The following is a 19,842-nucleotide window of genomic DNA, read 5'->3' on the forward strand; positions in this document are numbered from 1 at the left end:
TTTTTTTTTACACATTTATCCTTTCTAACTACCTGTAATCAAAAATAAACTTATATACAGGTAGATGGCTCTGAGTAGAGGCATTTGGAACACACACGCACGCACGCGTGCGCGCGCGCACACATACACGCACACACTGACTATGACATACTTGTAACTGACATTTTGCCTCTCTCCCACAGAGAAGGAAGTGAATGAGTTAATGGAAGAATTGTTTGAAACGGTAAGAGTCTTAATTTACACTGTAATGCAGTCTAGTTTGATTTAATGTGTTACAATCTAATGTGAATTAATGAATCTGTTTAAATCTAATGCAATTATGATGTCATTTAATGTAATAAATTATAGCTTGTCATTGAATGGTGATTGATCTAAATTATAATCTCTTAACCCGGAGGCCGTTTCTAAAAATGCCTTCCAAATCCTAACAGTTATCTGGAAAAATAAAGTGAGTGAAAAAAAAAAAAAAAAAAAAACTTTGTTTCCAATATCAGCGGTTCAAAAATATTTTCATATTGAGGACCCCCGTTTAAAAATATTTTGTTCCAGGAACCTCCCAGAAGCAAAAGTTTGAGTTAAACATTTTCCCTTTAACGAATTGACTTCCATTGCCACCATTTTCTTACCTTTTAACGTGCACGATGGTGCACGGCTCATGCACCACGCGGGTGCACGCCGTTCACAGCTTTCAGACAAAAACAAATCCGCTTGGAAATCCATTCAGGCATTCATGAGATAGCAGCCATCATGTTTTCTTCATATGTAAACAAACATGGCTGCCATGTTTGAAAGGTTAAGTTGTTCTGGGGGTCAAACATGCATTACAATAAAAAAAAAAGTACAGTATGTTGTACAGTAATTTTTGAAAACATATTTGAAGTTTTTCTGAAAAACACCAAGGTGTAAGCTATGAAATTGTTTTGGAATTTTGTTTTTAGCTGCTACAGAGTCTGAGTAATAAATCTTTCCAGAAAAACAGGGGGTAATTTTCAAATCGGACATAGGCCTAAAAGGGGTTAAAAAATATACTGTATATATATTCAAAGATTATCACAAAGTATAAAATGATGGTTAAAGTGGTTAACAGATGCTTTCCTGGTTTTAACCCATTCAGAACGGGTACACAGTATTGTGTATCATTATTTTATGCTTTTAACTATTGAAAATAGCAGATATACAAGCTCACAGCGAGTGCCGCGCTGCAAGCTTATAGATCTGCTATTTTTGAAACATTGTGAAAATTAGAATTTTGATTCTATAAGTGTCTTTTGAATCCTTCTAAGATTTTTTGAAAAACCTATGTTTCTATGTCGGCAATCTGGCTAGCCATCGTCAAAGAAAAGGTCCTTTTCACTTAACTGGAGCTCAGTTAGTCTGTTCTTGAGAGACTACTATGTCAGTAGTTCTCAAACCTTTTCACGTGAAGGACCCCCAAAATGATATGTATTTGGCGGCTGGCCACGGACCCCCATCTCAAAATATTTAGTTCCAGGGACCCCCCAGAAGCAAAATTTGAGTTACAGACGTTCGCTTTGAAAATACATAATATATTCAAAGATTTGCACACATTTTCATGACTTTTTCAAAAAATAGCAGATCTACAAGCTCACAGCGCGGCACTCGGTGCCACGCTGTGAGCTTGTATATCTGCTATTTTTCACTGGTTAAAGCATTCAATAATCCTAGGCCTAAATGAATGGGTTTCTGCGTGTGTGTGTGTGTGTGTGTGTGTGTGTAGTTAAAGGAGGATCTCGCCGTCGACGACGAAGAGGACGAAGAAACGCAGGAGCACGCCCAGCCTGCGCCCGCAGAGGCCGAGGAGCCGATCAGAGCGCTGCGCACGGTGAAGGAGAAACTGGCGCTGCTCAGGAGGCAGCAGAGCCAGCCTGGCTACGCCCCGCCCCCTGCCCCTCCCCCTCCCCCCGCCCTGATGCTGAGCCCCGCGCAGAGAGCCACGCTGCAGCAGCAAGTACAACAGGTTAGCACGCACGCACGCACACGCACACACACACACACACACACACTGAACCCTACACACTGTGAATAATGTGTAAAAGTAAATTTTCTTAAAACTGTCATATTTCTTGAAACTTTCATATATTCTAGATAGAGTTCTCAACGGGCCTGAAAATTAAGGCCCGGCCCTAACTGGGCAGGCCCGAGGCCCTACCCGGCCCTACTATTTAGCATACATTTTAGGCCCTACCCGGCCCGAAAACGTTGGGTCGGGTCGGGTATGGCCGGGTCTATCACAGAGTAATAGTAATAAAATAATAAACAAATATATTTTCTTTTTTCATTGAGCCCAAGGCCCTACCTGGCCCTACTAATTAGTAAGCATACATTTTAGGCCCTACCCTACCGTAAATGTCAGTCGGGTTCGGGTGTTATCGGGTTCAGGCAGAATTTGAGAACTCTAATTCTAGATACATTGCACTTTCAGTGAATTATTATGGCATATCAGCTCATGAATATCAAAAGTCCATTACATGAGACCACTCAAAACAAGGATTTATAATAAGAGAAATGTCAACCTTCTGAAGTCAAGAGTTGCTTGAAGTCCATTGGGAAGTTTCCTCAGTCAGCTATGATTTGGGCTGCTATGACATCTTCAATGCTTTTTCACACAACATTCAACTTTTTCGAGATGGATCTGTAAGTGGGCAAGCCCATGTCCACTGAGTATTCTCTGTAATGTCTGTATGCATCATGTGTCCACTGGCCAATCCAGGGTACATTTTGACAGCAAAATCTGATTTAGTTTTAGTCTTAGTCTTGTGACATTGTTTAGTCTTGTCTTGGTGACTAAATATCAAAATCTTAGTCTTTTTAGTCTTTAGTCAACACTGGGCCAATCAGAGTTGAGTATTGTGGGAGCGTTCGCTGTTTCTACATGCCATCTTTTCGACACCCGACTCTAACCCTCACCCTAACCGTAACCTCTGTGGGGTGAGTCGCTAACCCTCCGGTCGAAATGATGGGCGATCGAAAGAGCGACATTTTACATAGTATTGTCTGTGTGTTTGTGCCTCCACGCAGCATGTCCAGTTGTTAACCCAGATCAACCTGCTAACTGCACCAATCAGCTCCCTGCAAACTGAGACCGACACTACTACACACTTCCTGGTAACGCACGCACGCACGCACCCTCTCACACACACACACACACACACACACACACACACGCTCACACACACACACACACACACACACACACACGCGCGCGCACACACACACACACACACACACACACACACACACACACACACAAACCCACAGGTATTTATCGTTTATAACATCACCACTGATTCTGAGGTATTTGTACTTTACTTGAGTAGTTCCAATTTCCAATACTTTTACTTAGACTCCACTACATTTCATATCCAAATATTGTACTTTTACTCCACTACAATTATCTGAAAACGTTAGTTACTAGTTACTTTGCAGATATAAATTATAATATTTTAAAACATACATTAACCCCTTTATCCCTATTTTATATTTTGGCAACATTTTGTACTTTTATATTTTGATGCCAACACTTTCATACTTTTACTCAAGTACATTTTGAATTCCAGACTTTTACTTGTAACAGAGTATTTCTACATTGCAGTACTTTTACTTTGAGTACTTTTTCCACCAATGTAACACCTGTGTGTGCGTGTGCGTGTGTGTTTGCGTGTGCTTGTGTGTGTGTGTGTGTGTGTGTGTGTGCGTGTGCAGTATGAGTTGGACGTGTTGGCTCACGGCTCAGAGATGGTGCATCACAGGCGCAGCTCCTTCAGGTCCTCCAACCTGCAGGAGGCGCTGGCGCTCATCGAAGAGATGAAAACCCAGCCAATCAGCTACAAGCCGCAGTACAGCCCACTGGACGCACAAGGACGCAGTGAGACACCCGTCTGTCTGGCTGTCTGCCTGTCTGTCTGCCTGTCTGTCTGCCTGTCTGTCTGCCTGCCTGCCTGTCTGTCTGTCTGTCTGTCTGCCTGTCTGTCTGTCTGTCTGTCTGCCTGTCTGTCTGTTTGTCTGTCTCAATTACATGTTCTATATCGGTGATTCCCAACCTACGGGCTGTGAGGATATTGCAAGTTGGCCTCCAAATAATTGGCAAAGAGTTATATAGATTTTTAATGTCTTTATATTAATGCTATTGTATAACATTAATACTACAAAAAAAAATCTATCTGCTAAAAGTAAAGCTAATGGATGAAAGGGCAGCAATTCTTTCAAATGAATGGGAGCATAATTTACAAAAAAAGCATATCATGATATTGAAAGAAGACTAAACTAGAGACTGAAAGCATAAAGTATTTGTGAAAATGTTAACTAAGTCACGGAAAGTGTTAAAACGCATTGTGTGTGTGGATGTGCATGTACATGTGTGTGTACAGAGCGTGTGTATCCAGTGATGCCCTCAGAGCTGGCCTGGCTGTTTGCCACGCGCAGCGTCTTCATGCACCCTGAGCTGCTGCCCTGCTGGAGCCTGGACCCCCAGCACTACTGCCCCCGCAGGAACAACAACTTCACTGCAGCCGAGGACTGGTGAGACCCCGGGCCTGTCACAGTGATGACCTGATCGTAGAGATAATTATATGATTGATTCATTCGCATAATTGTCGTCGTCGTTCCGATTCATATGGGGCATAGTAGTGGGCATGGTTTACTGGCGCAACTAATAGTCGGGGGTGTTAGGGATGTTTCGCGCTATATTAGTCTAAAAGCGCCGAATTTTGCACAGATGTAGCCCAAGGCATGCCCTAATGATTTAGCTAGGGTGCCCTAGTTGGCGACCTTCGGGGTCGCCACAGCGGCCAAATCAAGTTGGGCTCCCGTCGACTTTCTATACAGGAGGATCAGTGTCAGTGATGTCGGTCATCTCCATATTTGGACATTGTTTAGTATCAGTCATGTCAGCATGCGTTTATATCAGACATACATCGGATAATTCAGTCGATTATTAGTAGGATATTCAAAGATTTGCACAAACTTTCAAGATTTTTCAAAAATTGCAGATCTACAAGCTCATAACGCGGCCCTTGGTGCCGCTTTATGAGCTTGTAGATCTGCTATTTTTGAATTGCCAAAGTATAAAATATGGGTTAGATCGGTTAAAATCTATAATGACACAGGTGCGTTCCATGTCTTGATGGGTTAATGTATGTGTGTGTGTGTGTGGTGTGTCAGTCTGTTAGTGCTAGGGTTAATGGACATGCAGGGGTCCCTGGACCCCCACAGGATGGTCAGTGACTTTGTCCTGAGGAAGACCACGCCTCAGATCAAAGACAGGATCAAGCAGTGCTGTCGCCTCAACACCCCCGACAACATAGTCAAGGTAACGCACACACACACACACACACACACACACACACAGACACACACGCACGCACGCACACGCGCACACACACACATTCCTGTCACAGTTATTATCTATTCCAGGGGTCTTCAACGTTTTCAGGCCAAGGACCCCTTAGTTGAGAGAGAGATGAAGCAGGGACGCCCACAACCTTTTCATAGATTCCATATAGTTTCATCGTTTGACAGCACAATCATCAGTATATTTTGGATTCATGTCAATTTGTGTTTTCAAATATTTAACCACTTGAACCGTCAATACTTAATAAATGTTACCTTTCACTCTGTACTTAGTCTGCTCTTTTTCCCCTCTACACCAAAGCGCTATGCTAAATAGCCGATCTTGTAGATTTTTGGCTAAAGTTCTCAGAATATGGACACTAGGGTTCAAGTATAAAAGGAGAAAAAGTAATGTTCCCAAAATAATGCTGCCATTGACTCGCAAGCCCAACCTAACCCTGGAAGTGATTTTATGCACATAAAAGTGCACGTTTGGTGCACAACATGTAATGTATTAAGCCTAGGGCTATGTTGCGTTATGGGTAAAATGTATTTGTAATAATCTTTACATTGTATTTCATAATATTCATATACAGGTACATTTTTTTTGTAATATCTTCTTGACCCCAACTTTGTGACCCACTGACATAATGGTCTAATCGTGACTATTTGAGATAATCTCAATTACAGTTTACCGTTTAGGCATTTAGCAGACGCTTTTAATCCAAAGCGACTTACAATAAGCAGGTAATACAATCTATTCAATCTAGAAAAAACAATAACATAGGTAGACCATACACCTAATCAGTAAAAAAAAAGTTTCTAAAAACCTAAAAAATGGTAACTAGCTTCTAGTTGTTGCTTGAGCAATTATTTTCTCAACATTCATAATCGTGTCCATGTTGACTTTCTTTTTTATATTTTCCAAAACTTTCAAAAACAGTGGAAATAGCAGATCTACAAACTCACAACGAGCCACGTTGTTAGATATGCTATTTTTTTTTCTTTCCAAGTATAAGTTTTGCAACTTAACATAATCACACATTTGCATTAATATACACAAAATGATAGAATGGCATTGAAAATAGCATAAAATTGCCAAACGATAGCCGTAAAATAGCAGATCTTGCAAGCTTGTAGATCGTCTATCTTTCGGTGTATAACATTGCTGCATAACTCATTTATAAAACAGGGGAACACTCTTAAACCCAGTCCTTAAACCTAACAAGGGTTTAGGGATTTATTTTCGTAGGCTACCAGATTGGGTGTCAAGTTTTCCACAGCATTAATCTAATACAGTGGATCCTTGAGAGCGGTCCTTGAGAGGGTTCCAGGGGGTCCCCAGCTAACTGAGTTAATATAGCATCAAAACCAGTTTAACATCTTTACCCTATACAACGGCAATGTGAGAATAGCCGATCTACAACCTCACGAGGTGTCGCGGTACGGCGTGCTGTGAGTTTGTAGATCTGCTCTTTTTTTTATCTCTTTTCCGATCTCTCTGTGTGTGTGTGTGTGTGTGTGTGTGTGTGTGTGTGTGTGTGTGTGTGTGTGTGTGTGTGTGTGTCTAGACATATCATCGCCAGCGTGTGGTGGGTTCGATGCTGCTAGCATGTCGCAGAGTGAAGCCTACAGACCAGCGCCCCCCTGTGGAGAAAGACGGCAACATAACACCTCACTGGCTGAGTGTAACCTCACCTTCTACTTATTTGATTCTGTTTCCATTGATGTGCTTAATACCAACAATAACAAGAAACCGAAAGTATATTGAAACTGATATTTATTATTTAATGGCTAAAAAAAATTGTTATATCAACGAATCAACACAAAACAATCCAAATAGGTTTGTTATAATCGAGTTGAACTGATCAACAACTTAACCCTGTATTACACTTTGTTGTGCACGCATTGTGAGCTTGTACATGTTCTATTTTATCTATACTACTTTTGAGCGACGCTGTTGTGTTCTGACAGCAACAACGTTCCATTTGTTTGATTGACTGTATATCTTTAAATAATATTTAAAGGGGTATTTCACTTTCAAAAAAACTTTTGGTCATTTTATCATCTAATCAGGCTTTTATGAACACCCTGTACAGTTTTCAATTTGCTTGATTCAAAATTAAATATAATTCAAAAGTAAATACAATAAAAAATTATTAAAAATAAATGAAAAAAATATATCGAAAAAACACAGCCTGCTCACGTATTAGGAGGGTAGTATGAGTCAACAGAAAAAATAATGGGTGTTTTTAATGAATCTTTCATGGTTAAAATGGAGTTTGAAGTTACAATGGGCGTGTGTGTGGAGGGCCTGGAGGGCCTGGTAACATTTACATCAAATATCTAAATATTGAATGAAGCAAATTAAAAACTGTTCAGGGTGTTCACAAAAGCCTGATTAGATGAAAAAAGTTTTTTTTTAAAGTGAAATACCCCTTTAAATCCATTTAAGTCATGTTTGTTTATTTTTAATGTTTTCATAAATCCATTTAAATCACATTTCTTTCTTTCTTTTTTTACCAGCGGAGTGTTCCACTCATCCACCGGATACTCAAGCAGCACAACAACAACAACATTGCCCGCGGCGACCTCCCCACTGACTCCGCCTCTCGTCCCGTAACCGCCGGCCCCGGAGCCGCCCGTCAGCCCCGGGCACTGCTGGCGTCCTCACAGAAAGGTCGGGTCCCGAGTGGCCTGCGCTACCCGCCCCGCCTGCCCCCGAACCTCATCTTCCGACGCCAGGGTTTCGTGGCGGCGGGAACGCCAGGGGTGGGTGATATGGAAAAATGCAACGTCACAATATTTTTCCAAGCTGTATCATGACGATACACAATCTTATCACATTTCTTTTTCATGTTGGTTTGTATGGTTATTTTTCAAGTTATTTAACAGTACAACCACCTACAAGGTGACAAAAACTAAAAGGAGTAACAGACCATTTAGACCAGTGGTCCTCAAAGTGGGGTCCAGGGACTCTCTGGGTTCCTTTTGGGAAAAAATAAATACCCTAATACTGTAAGTATGTTACTGACAGTATACTAATGAAACCCAATGGACCCGTAAGGGTCCATTTGGTTTCACTTGAATACTGTCAGAGTTAATGGGAGACCTTGACATTTTAAAGTTTGAGAACTACTGATTTAGACAAAAATGTAGGTTTAAATGGATTCTGCAATGAATCTCTGTATTAACAATTCAACAGGATTTATTTTTTATATAATTGTATTGTATCACGATATATATGTTACAGTTAGTTTGGGTAACTCAGTTAGATCGTGGTAAGAGCAGACATAGCAGTCTCTCAAGAACAGACTGACTGAGCTCCAGTTAAGTGAAAAGGACCTTTTCTTTGATGATGGCTGGCCAGATTGCTGACATAGAAACATAGGGTTTTTCAAGAAACCTTAGGATTCAAAAGACACTTATAGAACCGGGTCAAAATTCGAATGTTCACGATTTTTCAAAAATAGCAGATCTACAAGCTCGCAGAGCTTGTATATCTGCTATTTTTCAATGGGGCTGTTAAGTATGACATAATTTTGTAGGCAGAGGAGAATTTCTGCCCCCAGTTTCCGTGAATCTTTTTACTATTTTTACTATTTACACATTTTTCTTCTCATTGTTGAAAGGAAAGTGTTAGAATTATACTTTAGTCGTTATTTTTGTCTCGGATCTGTTGAAATAGCGAGGGACAGAAAATGCTCTGGGGGCAGAGTTCTCCTCTGCCTACAAAATGATGTCACGGCTTAAAAGCCCCATAGTTAAAGCATAAAATAATGATACGCAATAATGTGTACCCTTTCTAAATGGATTAAGAGCGTCTGCTAAATGCCTGAATTGTAAATTGTAAATTGTCTCTAAAACGATATTTCTCACCATATCGTCCACCCCTAGGAAACGGCCCTTCCCTCCAAACCTCCTCCCCCCTCCTCCTCCTCCACCCCTCCCACCCTCCCTCCACCTGCCCCGCCCTCCGTGGTCCCCGCGTCCTCGTCGCCCCGTCCCCTCTCCACCGGCTCCCCCCCGCACCGCCCCCTCTCCCCCGGCTCGCCCCTGTGTCGGTCGCCGCTCCCGGCGCCGCCGGTCGCCTCCGCTCCCGTCGTCTCCTCCCCTACTCCTCCTTCTCCTACTCCTCCTTCTCCTACTCCTCCTTCTCCTACTCCTCCTCCTCCTCCTCTGCCGGCCGTGACGGTGCTGTCATCGATCAGTCAGAGGTACAGGACCTTTGCCAGGCTGGGCCGGTTGCCCGGGAGACCACCGCCGCTGTTGCCGCGGAGACCGCCTCCTCCTCCTCGTCACACGACGCAGCCGGACGGAGGGACAGGAGAGACGAGTGGAGGTGAGGAGAGAGGTAAGGCTGTCACCATCTTGACATTATACATGACCATTAATTGTCACTCAAATAATTGCTATGAACGATGTGATTGTGTTTTTGTCGTTGACATTTACATTTCTGTTTGGCCTGTAGGCTTTGAAGTTGCACATGACAGATATGACACATAACCTAAATATACAAAGAAATGACTGACATATTTGACAGCTTTATAGTTCAAAAAGGAAATCGATAGAGGAAATAGCCTATCTACAAGCTCACATCGCGTTGTGAGCTTGTAGATTGGCTATTTCCCCTATTTTTGAAAATGTTTGAAAATAAATGAACATTTTTCAACGTGTAAGTGATTACAACGATTATGGCAAAATCATTGGCTGTGTCCGAAATGCGGAACACGTTCCCTACTTCCTAACCCTAAATGAGGGATCCAGATGTAGTGTACTACAGTAGTGAACAAATCAGCGCATTTCGGACACTACCCCGTCGCCATCTGGTTGCGTCATCGCTGTCGCACAGTTAAAACACTCTAGCGCTGGCTTTTGGAGCAATAAATAATAGCCGATCTACAAGCTCTCAACAGGGGGCGAAGCGACGCGTTGTGAGCTTGTACATCAACTCCCCAATGCTTGTGGATTGGAAATAACATACCAACATGTTGCGTTGTTATTATGAGAAATAGGCCAAATATAATTATGTTTTTATTCATCACAATTCAATAAAATAATGTTAAAAAATATATAGGCCTATATATATGTTTTAAATTGTATTCATTCATTGGTGAATCAATGAATGAATAATGTTTATGCCACATTCATTTGTCTCACATGCAGACATACACCCATGTTTGTGATAAAATAGGTTATTCTTGCTAATTTAAATAAAATTATTTTATCATGATTATTATCAGCTGTGGAAGGTTGGGAAGAAAAGATCGAAAAACAAAAGCCTCCAGCGTCTATTCTCGTATATTCTCTTCATAAACAACTTTAGAGCTGTTTTCATCATTAAATGATGAAAAGCAAATTTTGTTCTCTGGTGACAATGCTGTGGACAGTTGTTTTCTTTAGCCGGTGGTTCTGCTACGGACGGCTCTGTTGCGTTTGCTCAGCAACAGGTGGCTACTCCTCCTGCCATGCAGAGACGCAGAGACGAGCCTGCAGTGTGCGTGTGCGCGTGCACACCGCATGTGCGTGCTCAAAGCGCGAGACAGCGGCCGCAGCGCAGTGCATTGTGGGGCGGCAGGGCTTGAATAGCGCTTGAATAGTGACCATCGAATGCTCACTACAAATCCAAATGCATTGTGGGATACTTCAGTACACTATATTAGGGTACAAAAATGCTCACTATACATTCGGACACTAGTTCAAAATGGCGGAGCCCCCTTTTAGTACACTACATTAGAGAATAGGGTGGATTTCGGACGCAGCCATTGTGATTATGTAATAATTGCGACAGGCCTGGAGAGAGGTGAGAGAGGAGACGAGGGGCTAGGAGATGAGGAGAGAGAAGCTGAAGAAGGAGACGAGGAGCTAGGAGACGATGAAGGCAGTGACCCGGGGTCACCTTTCCGCCTGGTTCTGTCGGACTCCTCGCCGTCGCACGCAGGGAGTGTCGCCCCCGACGACGACCTCAGCGACCCCGAGGAGGAAGAGGTGAGACCAGACGAGTGACGAGATCACCAGATGAAGTCATTGGACAATCGATGGTTGTCGTCCGTTTTAGCTTAGGGATTTAGTTTTGTTTCGTTTTAGAGTGCATCAAAATGGAAGGGTTTGTTACATAATGGACACTTAGACACATCAGTACTGTCCCAGTCCATACAACTCTAATGGTCAGGGATGTTTCATCAAATCAAAGGTTAAACCTCAGTCTGAGATTTTGTCTGCCCTTTTACCTACCTTTGAGGCCCTCCTGGCAAAAAAGTAATCAGATTAAATGTAATCCAAGCATGTCCTGTTTATCACGATACTATTTTCTTTCAGTCAGGACCGTTTTTAAACAATCGTGGGCCACAGTGCTTTTGTAACGGCCGGTAGAAAAGGCCGCGCTTTGAACATGAAGGTGATTTAAAAGCTAGATTAGGAGAAAAATGCACTTTTCTGCAGCAGCGTGCATGCATGTCTATTAGGGAGACAGCACTTTCCCGGTCACGTGATCTCACGCTGCATTTTGGTAAATGGAGTGTTTTTCGTCTCCGCCGTAGCCTGGTACAGTAGCTACAGTATAGTTTACTGTTCAGCGTGTCAAACGCGTCAACGGGCACACAGAGACATCAAAGAGATTGACACGTTGCCACGTCGTCGACCTCTAATGAGTTAACATTTGTCTTTGCTTCAATCCTGTGTGTGTTGTGCGTGTGCGTGCAGCCTGCAGGGTCCAGTCTGTGGTGTGATGATGAAAGTGAGGATCAGAGAGAGACGGACGTCCTGGCCTTCGCTCAGGATTACACCAACAGAGTGAGAACCTGTCTGTCTGTCTTTGTTAAACAAAACGTTGAACTGTGTGCTGAAAAATAACAGCAGTTAAAAACATACAAGATACAGGGAAAGAAAATAAAGTGGCCTACTAGGGATGTCACTGACGGTTAATTTGGCAAATGGTTAGCCGTCAGCATTAACCGGTTAATTCATGTTTTTTAATTATTTTTATTTGTATTTATTCTCTTATTTTTTTTAAATCTTTTATTTTTTTGCTGCACAGTTGAGACGAGGGTGCAAAATGGAGTGCTCATCCCAAAACCGTGTCGCCCCGGGATCAAATCCACACTTTTGATCCACCTTTCCCCTTGACAACTCTAATAGTACATTGGCATAATAATATCTTTGGCTCTCATCTTGGAGTTGGCTGTCAAATGATCTTTTATTTCGGGGCATCACAAACGGCAAGGTTTTGTCTCACCGGTCCACAGCGTTAGACCATGAGTTCACATATTCATTATTACAAAACATACATTAACCATGCGATGCGACACGTTGTGAGCTTGTAGATCTGCTATTTTCGGTAAAAAAGAGTTTGACATTTTTTGAAAACTTATATATATTATATTTTGATTTCTCTCTCTCCCTCCCTCCCTCTCTCCTTCCCTCTCTCCCTCCCTCTCTCTCTCTCTCCCCCCGCTCTAGTTGTGTCAGTGTGTGTCTCTCGCCCCGGACAAAGCAGAGCGTTTGTTGGGCGTGTTGGAGCGGTTTGAGCGCGACGGCGCGCGGGCATGCCCAGTAGAGCTCTACGGCACACTGGCAGACATACTGGACCGCTGGCCTCAAGTCCTCAGAGACTACGCTGCCTTCCTCACACCTGCACACGCTCAGCACTGTGGACTGGTACGTGTGTGTGTATACGTGTGTGTGTATACGTGTGTGTGTGTGTGTGTGTGTGTGTGTGTGTGTGTGTGTGTGTGTGTGTTCAGACGTAGCCTACTAGCCTACTAGCCCTGGAACTTGTCTGTGCTTGTCTGCCCCAAACCTTTTTGTCTCAGGGCACCCCATAAATATTTTTTTTTAATCCGAGGCACCCCTACAGTACATTATAATTTTCACTCCCAGCACCTTATATTTATAGCATATCGTCGTTGTCGGGTGGAAACCTTGTATGTTCGTTTTGTATTTATCATCTATAAAATGTACTAAACTAGTGAAAACAGCCGATCTACAAGCACACGACGCCTCGCATCGCGAGTAGATCGGCTGTTTTCACTCGTTTTGTGCGACGGTCTTGTATGATGAAGCAGGGCAAAAGACATGAGGAGATACAAGGTTTCTGCCCGACAGTGACGATATCTTAGTGATTATGTTGCGAGAAAAACGTTGAGATAATAGCCATTTTGGTTAGAACTGACTGAAAATAACTTTGTACTTCAGGTTTAAAATGATACTAAATATTTTTTCAATTGTCCAAATAAATTCCAAATATTATCAAAGTATCTTGCGGCACCCCTGGACTACCGCCACGGCACCCCAGGGTGCCCCGTCACCCACTTTGAAAACCCCTGGTGTAATTACTCTTGAGGGCCAAATGTCCCTACAAGTATAGAAGCATTTGGGAAATAAAGGCGTTGTGAAGATAATTTTCCTGGTCGTCACAAGAGAAAGTGTTGTTATAATGGCATCCAGAAAATCACCATTGGAAAGTGTTGATGTCCTCCAAATACCATATACTGTATGTGTGTGTGGTAGGGCTGCACGATATGGAGCAAATCTCATATCTCGATATTTATGCCAAATATTTCGATATCGATACGATACACAATATTACCGTACAATATTTCCGTATTTCATATTCAAATGTTTTAACACTTATGTTGCTATGATTTTTTCTCTTCAATGTCCCACGTTGCCATGGTTACCATAGACTTCCATGTAATTGCGCAATTGTGTAAAAAGTGCACGCCCATGCCTAGCTGATGCACCACGTGTGTGCACACTGTTCACAGCTTTCAAACAAAAACATCCGCTCGGAAATCCGTTCAGGCATTCATGATTTATGGGCCATTATGTTTTCTTCAGATGTAAACAAACATGGCTGCAATGTTTGAAAGAATGGGTTGGTATGGGGGTTAAACATGCAATTTCGCGATCGCGATCATGCCTAATACATTTCTGGAAATTTTGGAAAAAAAATATATATTTTTTTAAAAATATTTAAAATATATATTTTTTTTCAAAAACGGCCCAAACTCGGGAAACTCGGGGTTGGCACAGCGTTGGTACCAATACAAACTCGGGAAACTCAGGGTTGGCACCAGATGTGTTAAGTGTTGCAACAGTGAAAAAGCACTAAAACTAAGCATTGTTTAAAAAACAGCATAATAGGTCAATATCACTCTTGATTTAAAGTGCTACTGGGTTCCCACACTTGTTATTTTGATAGTCAATGTGTAGCAAAAGGCAACGATTTGGGCGATATGGACGATGTATTACCCAGGGCGATATATCGCGATATCGTTGGCTTTCGTGATACTGATATTGCGCATGGTCATACCTCAATAACGATTTATTGTGCAGCCCTAGTGTGTAGTAGTGTATGTAGTTTATCATCACTGTCTGGCAGAAATCTCCTTATTAACTTGTTTACTTTTTTCATAATTTACACTTTCTGTATGTAACGCTTCTATATGCAGGGGTTGACACTTGCATTCATAGTTATAATTTTCGGGCAAGTGGGCACAAGCTTTGGGTAAGTAGAACATTACCTGTACTGGTCCGACGGGTATGTGCCTCCGTATGTGTCTCGGATACGTTGGCGTGATGCGTAGCGCCTTGACAGGAGTCTGCATGCGTTTCAGAGGTGTAGGCACGATGCGTGTCATATAGCTGTGTGACCGGGCCTTGAGTCTGAGCTGCTGTTCTGCTGTCCGTCCTCTAGGTGGCAGAGCAGCGTCTGTTCGAGCGCAGCAGGACCTTCCTGCGCCACCTGGAGCAGAGCCTGGGCCCAGACTCCTCCCACTTCCAGGAGGTGGTGTCTGTTCTGCAGGGAAGCTCCGCCCCCGACATCAGCAAGGTACTGACACTGCTACTGCTGTTAAGGAACTACGTGGCACGGCTGTCACGCAGCACAAGGGCAGAGGGGAGGATTGTGGCGGTTTGGGTATTGACGGCAGTCTCCCTGAATTCCATCCTTGTTTTGTCAAGATGGAGATGAATGCTTGGTTAGCTGATTAGGACAAATACTTAATTTAACTCTCATGGAACCAAACACGTCCAGGAACGAGATATGGGGGCCCCCGTTATCACGTCCACAGACGAGTTGGCAGAAGGCAGGATGAGTTCATTGTTCACTAAAGCAGGATGAGTTCATTGTTCACTAAAGCAGGATGAGTTCATTACTCACTAAAGCAGGATTAGTTCATTACTCACTAAAGTAGGATGAGTTCATTACTCACTAAAGCAGGATTAGTTCATTACTCACTAAAGCAGGATGAGTTAATTGCTCACTAAAGCAGGATGAGTTAATTGCTCACTAAAGCAGGATGAGTTAATTGCTCACTAAAGCAGGATGAGTTAATTGCTCACTAAAGCAGGATGAGTTAATTGCTCACTAAAGCAGGATGAGTTAATTGCTCACTAAAGCAGGATGAGTTAATTGCTCACTAAAGCAGGATGAGTTAATTGCTCACTAAAGCAGGATGAGTTAATTGCTCACTAAAGCAGGATGAGTTCATTACTCACTAAAGCAGGATGAGTTCATTACTCACTAAAGCAGGATTAGTTCATTACTCACTAAAGCAGGATGAGTTCATTGCTCACTAAAGCAGGATGAGTTCATTACTCACTAAAGCAGGATGAGTTCATTACTCACTAAAGCAGGATGAGTTCATTACTCACTAAAGCAGGATGAGTTCATTACTCACTAAAGCAGGATGAGTTAATTGCTCACTAAAGTAGGATGAGTTAATTGCTCACTAAAGCAGGATGAGTTCATTACTCTCTAAAGCAGGATGAGTTAATTGCTCACTAAAGCAGGATGAGTTCATTGGTCACTAAAGCAGGATGAGTTAATTGCTCACTAAAGCAGGATGAGTTAATTGCTCACTAAAGCAGGATGAGTTAATTGCTCACTAAAGCAGGATGAGTTCATTACTCTCTAAAGCAGGATGAGTTAATTGCTCACTAAAGTAGGATGAGTTAATTGCTCACTAAAGCAGGATGAGTTCATTACTCTCTAAAGCAGGATGAGTTAATTGCTCACTAAAGCAGGATGAGTTCATTACTCACTAAAGCAGGATGAGTTCATTACTCACTAAAGCAGGTTAGTTCATTACTCACTAAAGCAGGATGAGTTCATTGCTCACTAAAGCAGGATGAGTTAATTGCTCACTAAAGCAGGATGAGTTAATTGCTCACTAAAGCAGGATGAGTTAATTGCTCACTAAAGCAGGATGAGTTCATTACTCTCTAAAGCAGGATGAGTTAATTGCTCACTAAAGTAGGATGAGTTAATTGCTCACTAAAGCAGGATGAGTTCATTACTCTCTAAAGCAGGATGAGTTAATTGCTCACTAAAGCAGGATGAGTTCATTACTCACTAAAGCAGGATGAGTTCATTACTCAATAAAGCAGGATTAGTTCATTACTCACTAAAGCAGGATGAGTTAATTGCTCACTAAAGCAGGATGAGTTCATTGCTCACTAAAGCAGGATGAGTTAATTGCTCACTAAAGCAGGATGAGTTCATTACTCTCTAAAGCAGGATGAGTTAATTGCTCACTAAAGCAGGATGAGTTAATTGCTCACTAAAGTAGGATGAGTTAATTGCTCACTAAAGCAGGATGAGTTCATTACTCTCTAAAGCAGGATGAGTTAATTGCTCACTAAAGCAGGATGAGTTCATTACTCACTAAAGCAGGATGAGTTAATTGCTCACTAAAGCAGGATGAGTTAATTGCTCACTAAAGCAGGATGAGTTCATTGCTCACTAAAGCAGGATGAGTTCATTACTCACTAAAGCAGGATGAGTTCATTACTCACTAAAGCAGGATGAGTTCATTACTCACTAAAGCAGGATTAGTTCATTACTCACTAAAGCAGGATGAGTTCATTACTCACTAAAGCAGGATTAGTTCATTACTCACTAAAGCAGGATGAGTTAATTGCTCACTAAAGCAGGATGAGTTAATTGCTCACTAAAGCAGGATGAGTTCATTACTCACTAAAGCAGGATGAGTTCATTACTCACTAAAGCAGGATGAGTTCATTACTCACTAAAGCAGGATGAGTTCATTACACACTAAAGCAGGATGAGTTCATTACTCACTAAAGCAGGATGAGTTCATTACTCACTAAAGCAGGATGAGTTAATTGCTCACTAAAGTAGGATGAGTTAATTGCTCACTAAAGCAGGATGAGTTCATTACTCTCTAAAGCAGGATGAGTTAATTGCTCACTAAAGCAGGATGAGTTCATTGCGCCCAAAACATTAACATTTTATGTCAACATTTTATGTCATAAGTTTAACCCTTTACTGATCCACATCCACACGTTACAGAGCAGCACCTGCACTGTAACAGCCACTGCTATTGATACATGTCACTGTGTATGCACAATGTGCACACATACAGTGACAAGTACAGGACATTATTAGTGTGTTTGCCAGTAGGGCAACCAGACTATAGCGTAAACATAGCCAATCAGGAAGCAGCATTCTCTGTGACGTCACCAGTATATAGAGTAAGTTTGATTCTGATAGGTGTAGTTAGTGTAGTTCAGTCCTATGGGGCAGACCCCTAGAAAGAGAGAGTTACGACACTTCCGTCGACTCCCATTGTAAGCGTGGAAAGCTAGCTTAGCCTAGCTTACTGGAGCCTGTTCTCATTCTTAGCAAGCCTCTGCTGCTCTTCAGCCCCGTCCGCCCCCATTATAACCGAGGCATTTTATTATTTTCCTCCTCATCATCAATAATGTGACTCCTGTTTCCCAGATCACCTTCCTCCTTGAAGACCACCCCCACCTCCAGGAGGAATTCTGGGTATTCCTCAAAGACCTCCATGACGACGAGGACCCGCCCGAGACCCCGGCGGAGGCAGACGACTCCATTTCCCAGAATGCCCGGAATGGATGCCAGCGTTCCAAAACCAAGAGGAGGAAGGGAGAAGGAGAACAGATGGGGAGAGAGGAGGAGACGGAGGAGCAGAGGGAGATCGTAACGATGGTGCGTAGAGGGCAGTGGTTCTCAACCTGTGGGTCGGGAACCCCAGGGGGGGGTCCCCTAATTATTTTGGGGGGTCCCCAGATGATTGGCTTAACCCATTTAGGCCTAGAATTATTGAATGCTTTAACCAGGTGCCGCGCTGTGAGCTTGTATATCTGCTATTTTTGGAAAAAGTCATGAAAATGTGTGCAAATCTTTGAATATATGTATTTTTAAAGTGAACGTTTGTAACTCAAATTTTGCTTCTGGGTGGTCCCTGGAACTAAATATTTTGAGATGGGGGTCCGTGGCCAAATACATACTGTATCAGTTTGTACGTTTGTAACTCACATTTTGCTTCTGGGTGGTCCCTGGAACTAGATATTTTGAGATGGGGTTCCGTGGCCAAATAAATATAATTTTTGGGGTCCTTGACATGAAAAGGTTTGAGAACCACTGACATAGTAGTCTCTCAAGAACAGACTAACTGAGCTCCAGTTAAGTGAAAAGGACCTTTTCTTTGACGATGGCTCGCCAGATTGCTGACATAGAAACATAGGGTTTTTCAAAAAACCTTAGAAGGATTCAAAAGACAGGGTCAAAATGTAAAAGATCAGGTTTTTCAAAAATAGCAGATCTACAAGCTCGCAGCGCGGCACTCGGTGCCGCGCTGTGAGCTTGTATATCTGCTATTTTTCAATAGTTAAAGCATAAAATAATAATACACAATACTGTGTACCCGTTCTGAATGGGTTAAGGAATTAAACAGGAAAATAGCCATAATGAATGTGTATGGGAGAGGTGCAGGGCACAAGCTCGATGCGGAAGCGGCTGTTTTTGGAGTGGACGGTTGTGATGGAATATTCATCAGTCATTTGTCAAAGGTTGATCAATAAAGGTCTTCTCTCATCTTAGGGGGAGGAGCAGAGAGAGGAGGAGGCGGAGCTTCCATTATGTGCCACCAACGTCATCGTGACTCCTCCCACTGGAGAGACCGCGACTGTGTGGACGCGGTGAGTACAGCTGTGTGTGTGTGTGTGTGTGTGTGTGTGTGTGTGTGTGTGTGTGTGTGTGTGTGTGTGTGTGTGTGTGTGTGTGTGTGTGTGTGTGTGTGTGTGTGTGTGTGTGTGTGTGTGTGTGTGTGTGTGCGCGCGCGTACACGACCGATTGGTTGAATGTATTTGTTGATAAAGAATAAAGTCACTTCCATAAACAACAACACATAATATCACAAGGATTAAAAAAAAGCCATGAGTGCTTATCTCCATTCTGGTCCTCTAAAAAAAACAGTTCTTCTCAAATCTGCTAGGGACCCCCAGATTGTTATATATTTGACTGTGGACCCCCATCTGAAAATGTCTTAAGCCTTAAGATAACCTGATGAAGTCCTACTAGACCGAAACGTTGTTGTTATTAAACCTCGTTCTCTCATTTGACGACTCTGTGCAGGGGTAAAAAAATAAATAAATAAATTATAGCCAAAATGGCTGATCTACAAGCTCACAAGGCGTTGCGACACGTGAGCTTGTATGTCA

The 19,842-nt window shown here is 42.5% G+C and overlaps 1 protein-coding gene across 1 annotated transcript in view; it reads left to right on the forward strand.

Annotated features, from left to right (window-relative positions):
* Positions 1-19,842, forward strand: part of gon4la (gon-4 like a) — a 41,643-nt gene that overhangs the window by 17,512 nt on the left and 4,289 nt on the right. Inside the window, exons 12-26 of the mRNA XM_080734735.1 lie at positions 183-223; positions 1,739-1,978; positions 3,040-3,126; positions 3,724-3,886; positions 4,389-4,539; positions 5,182-5,329; positions 6,921-7,037; positions 7,876-8,121; positions 9,247-9,703; positions 11,141-11,337; positions 12,052-12,141; positions 12,808-13,005; positions 15,047-15,181; positions 18,098-18,328; positions 19,223-19,320. Of these exons, the coding sequence (XP_080590861.1) occupies positions 183-223; positions 1,739-1,978; positions 3,040-3,126; positions 3,724-3,886; positions 4,389-4,539; positions 5,182-5,329; positions 6,921-7,037; positions 7,876-8,121; positions 9,247-9,703; positions 11,141-11,337; positions 12,052-12,141; positions 12,808-13,005; positions 15,047-15,181; positions 18,098-18,328; positions 19,223-19,320 (2,599 nt within the window). The remainder of the gene's footprint in view (positions 1-182; positions 224-1,738; positions 1,979-3,039; positions 3,127-3,723; positions 3,887-4,388; positions 4,540-5,181; positions 5,330-6,920; positions 7,038-7,875; positions 8,122-9,246; positions 9,704-11,140; positions 11,338-12,051; positions 12,142-12,807; positions 13,006-15,046; positions 15,182-18,097; positions 18,329-19,222; positions 19,321-19,842) is intronic.

This window comes from Nannobrachium achirus (genome assembly GCF_963921795.1).
Source record: "Nannobrachium achirus genome assembly, chromosome: 10".
In the NCBI taxonomy this organism is placed as follows: domain Eukaryota; kingdom Metazoa; phylum Chordata; class Actinopteri; order Myctophiformes; family Myctophidae; genus Nannobrachium; species Nannobrachium achirus.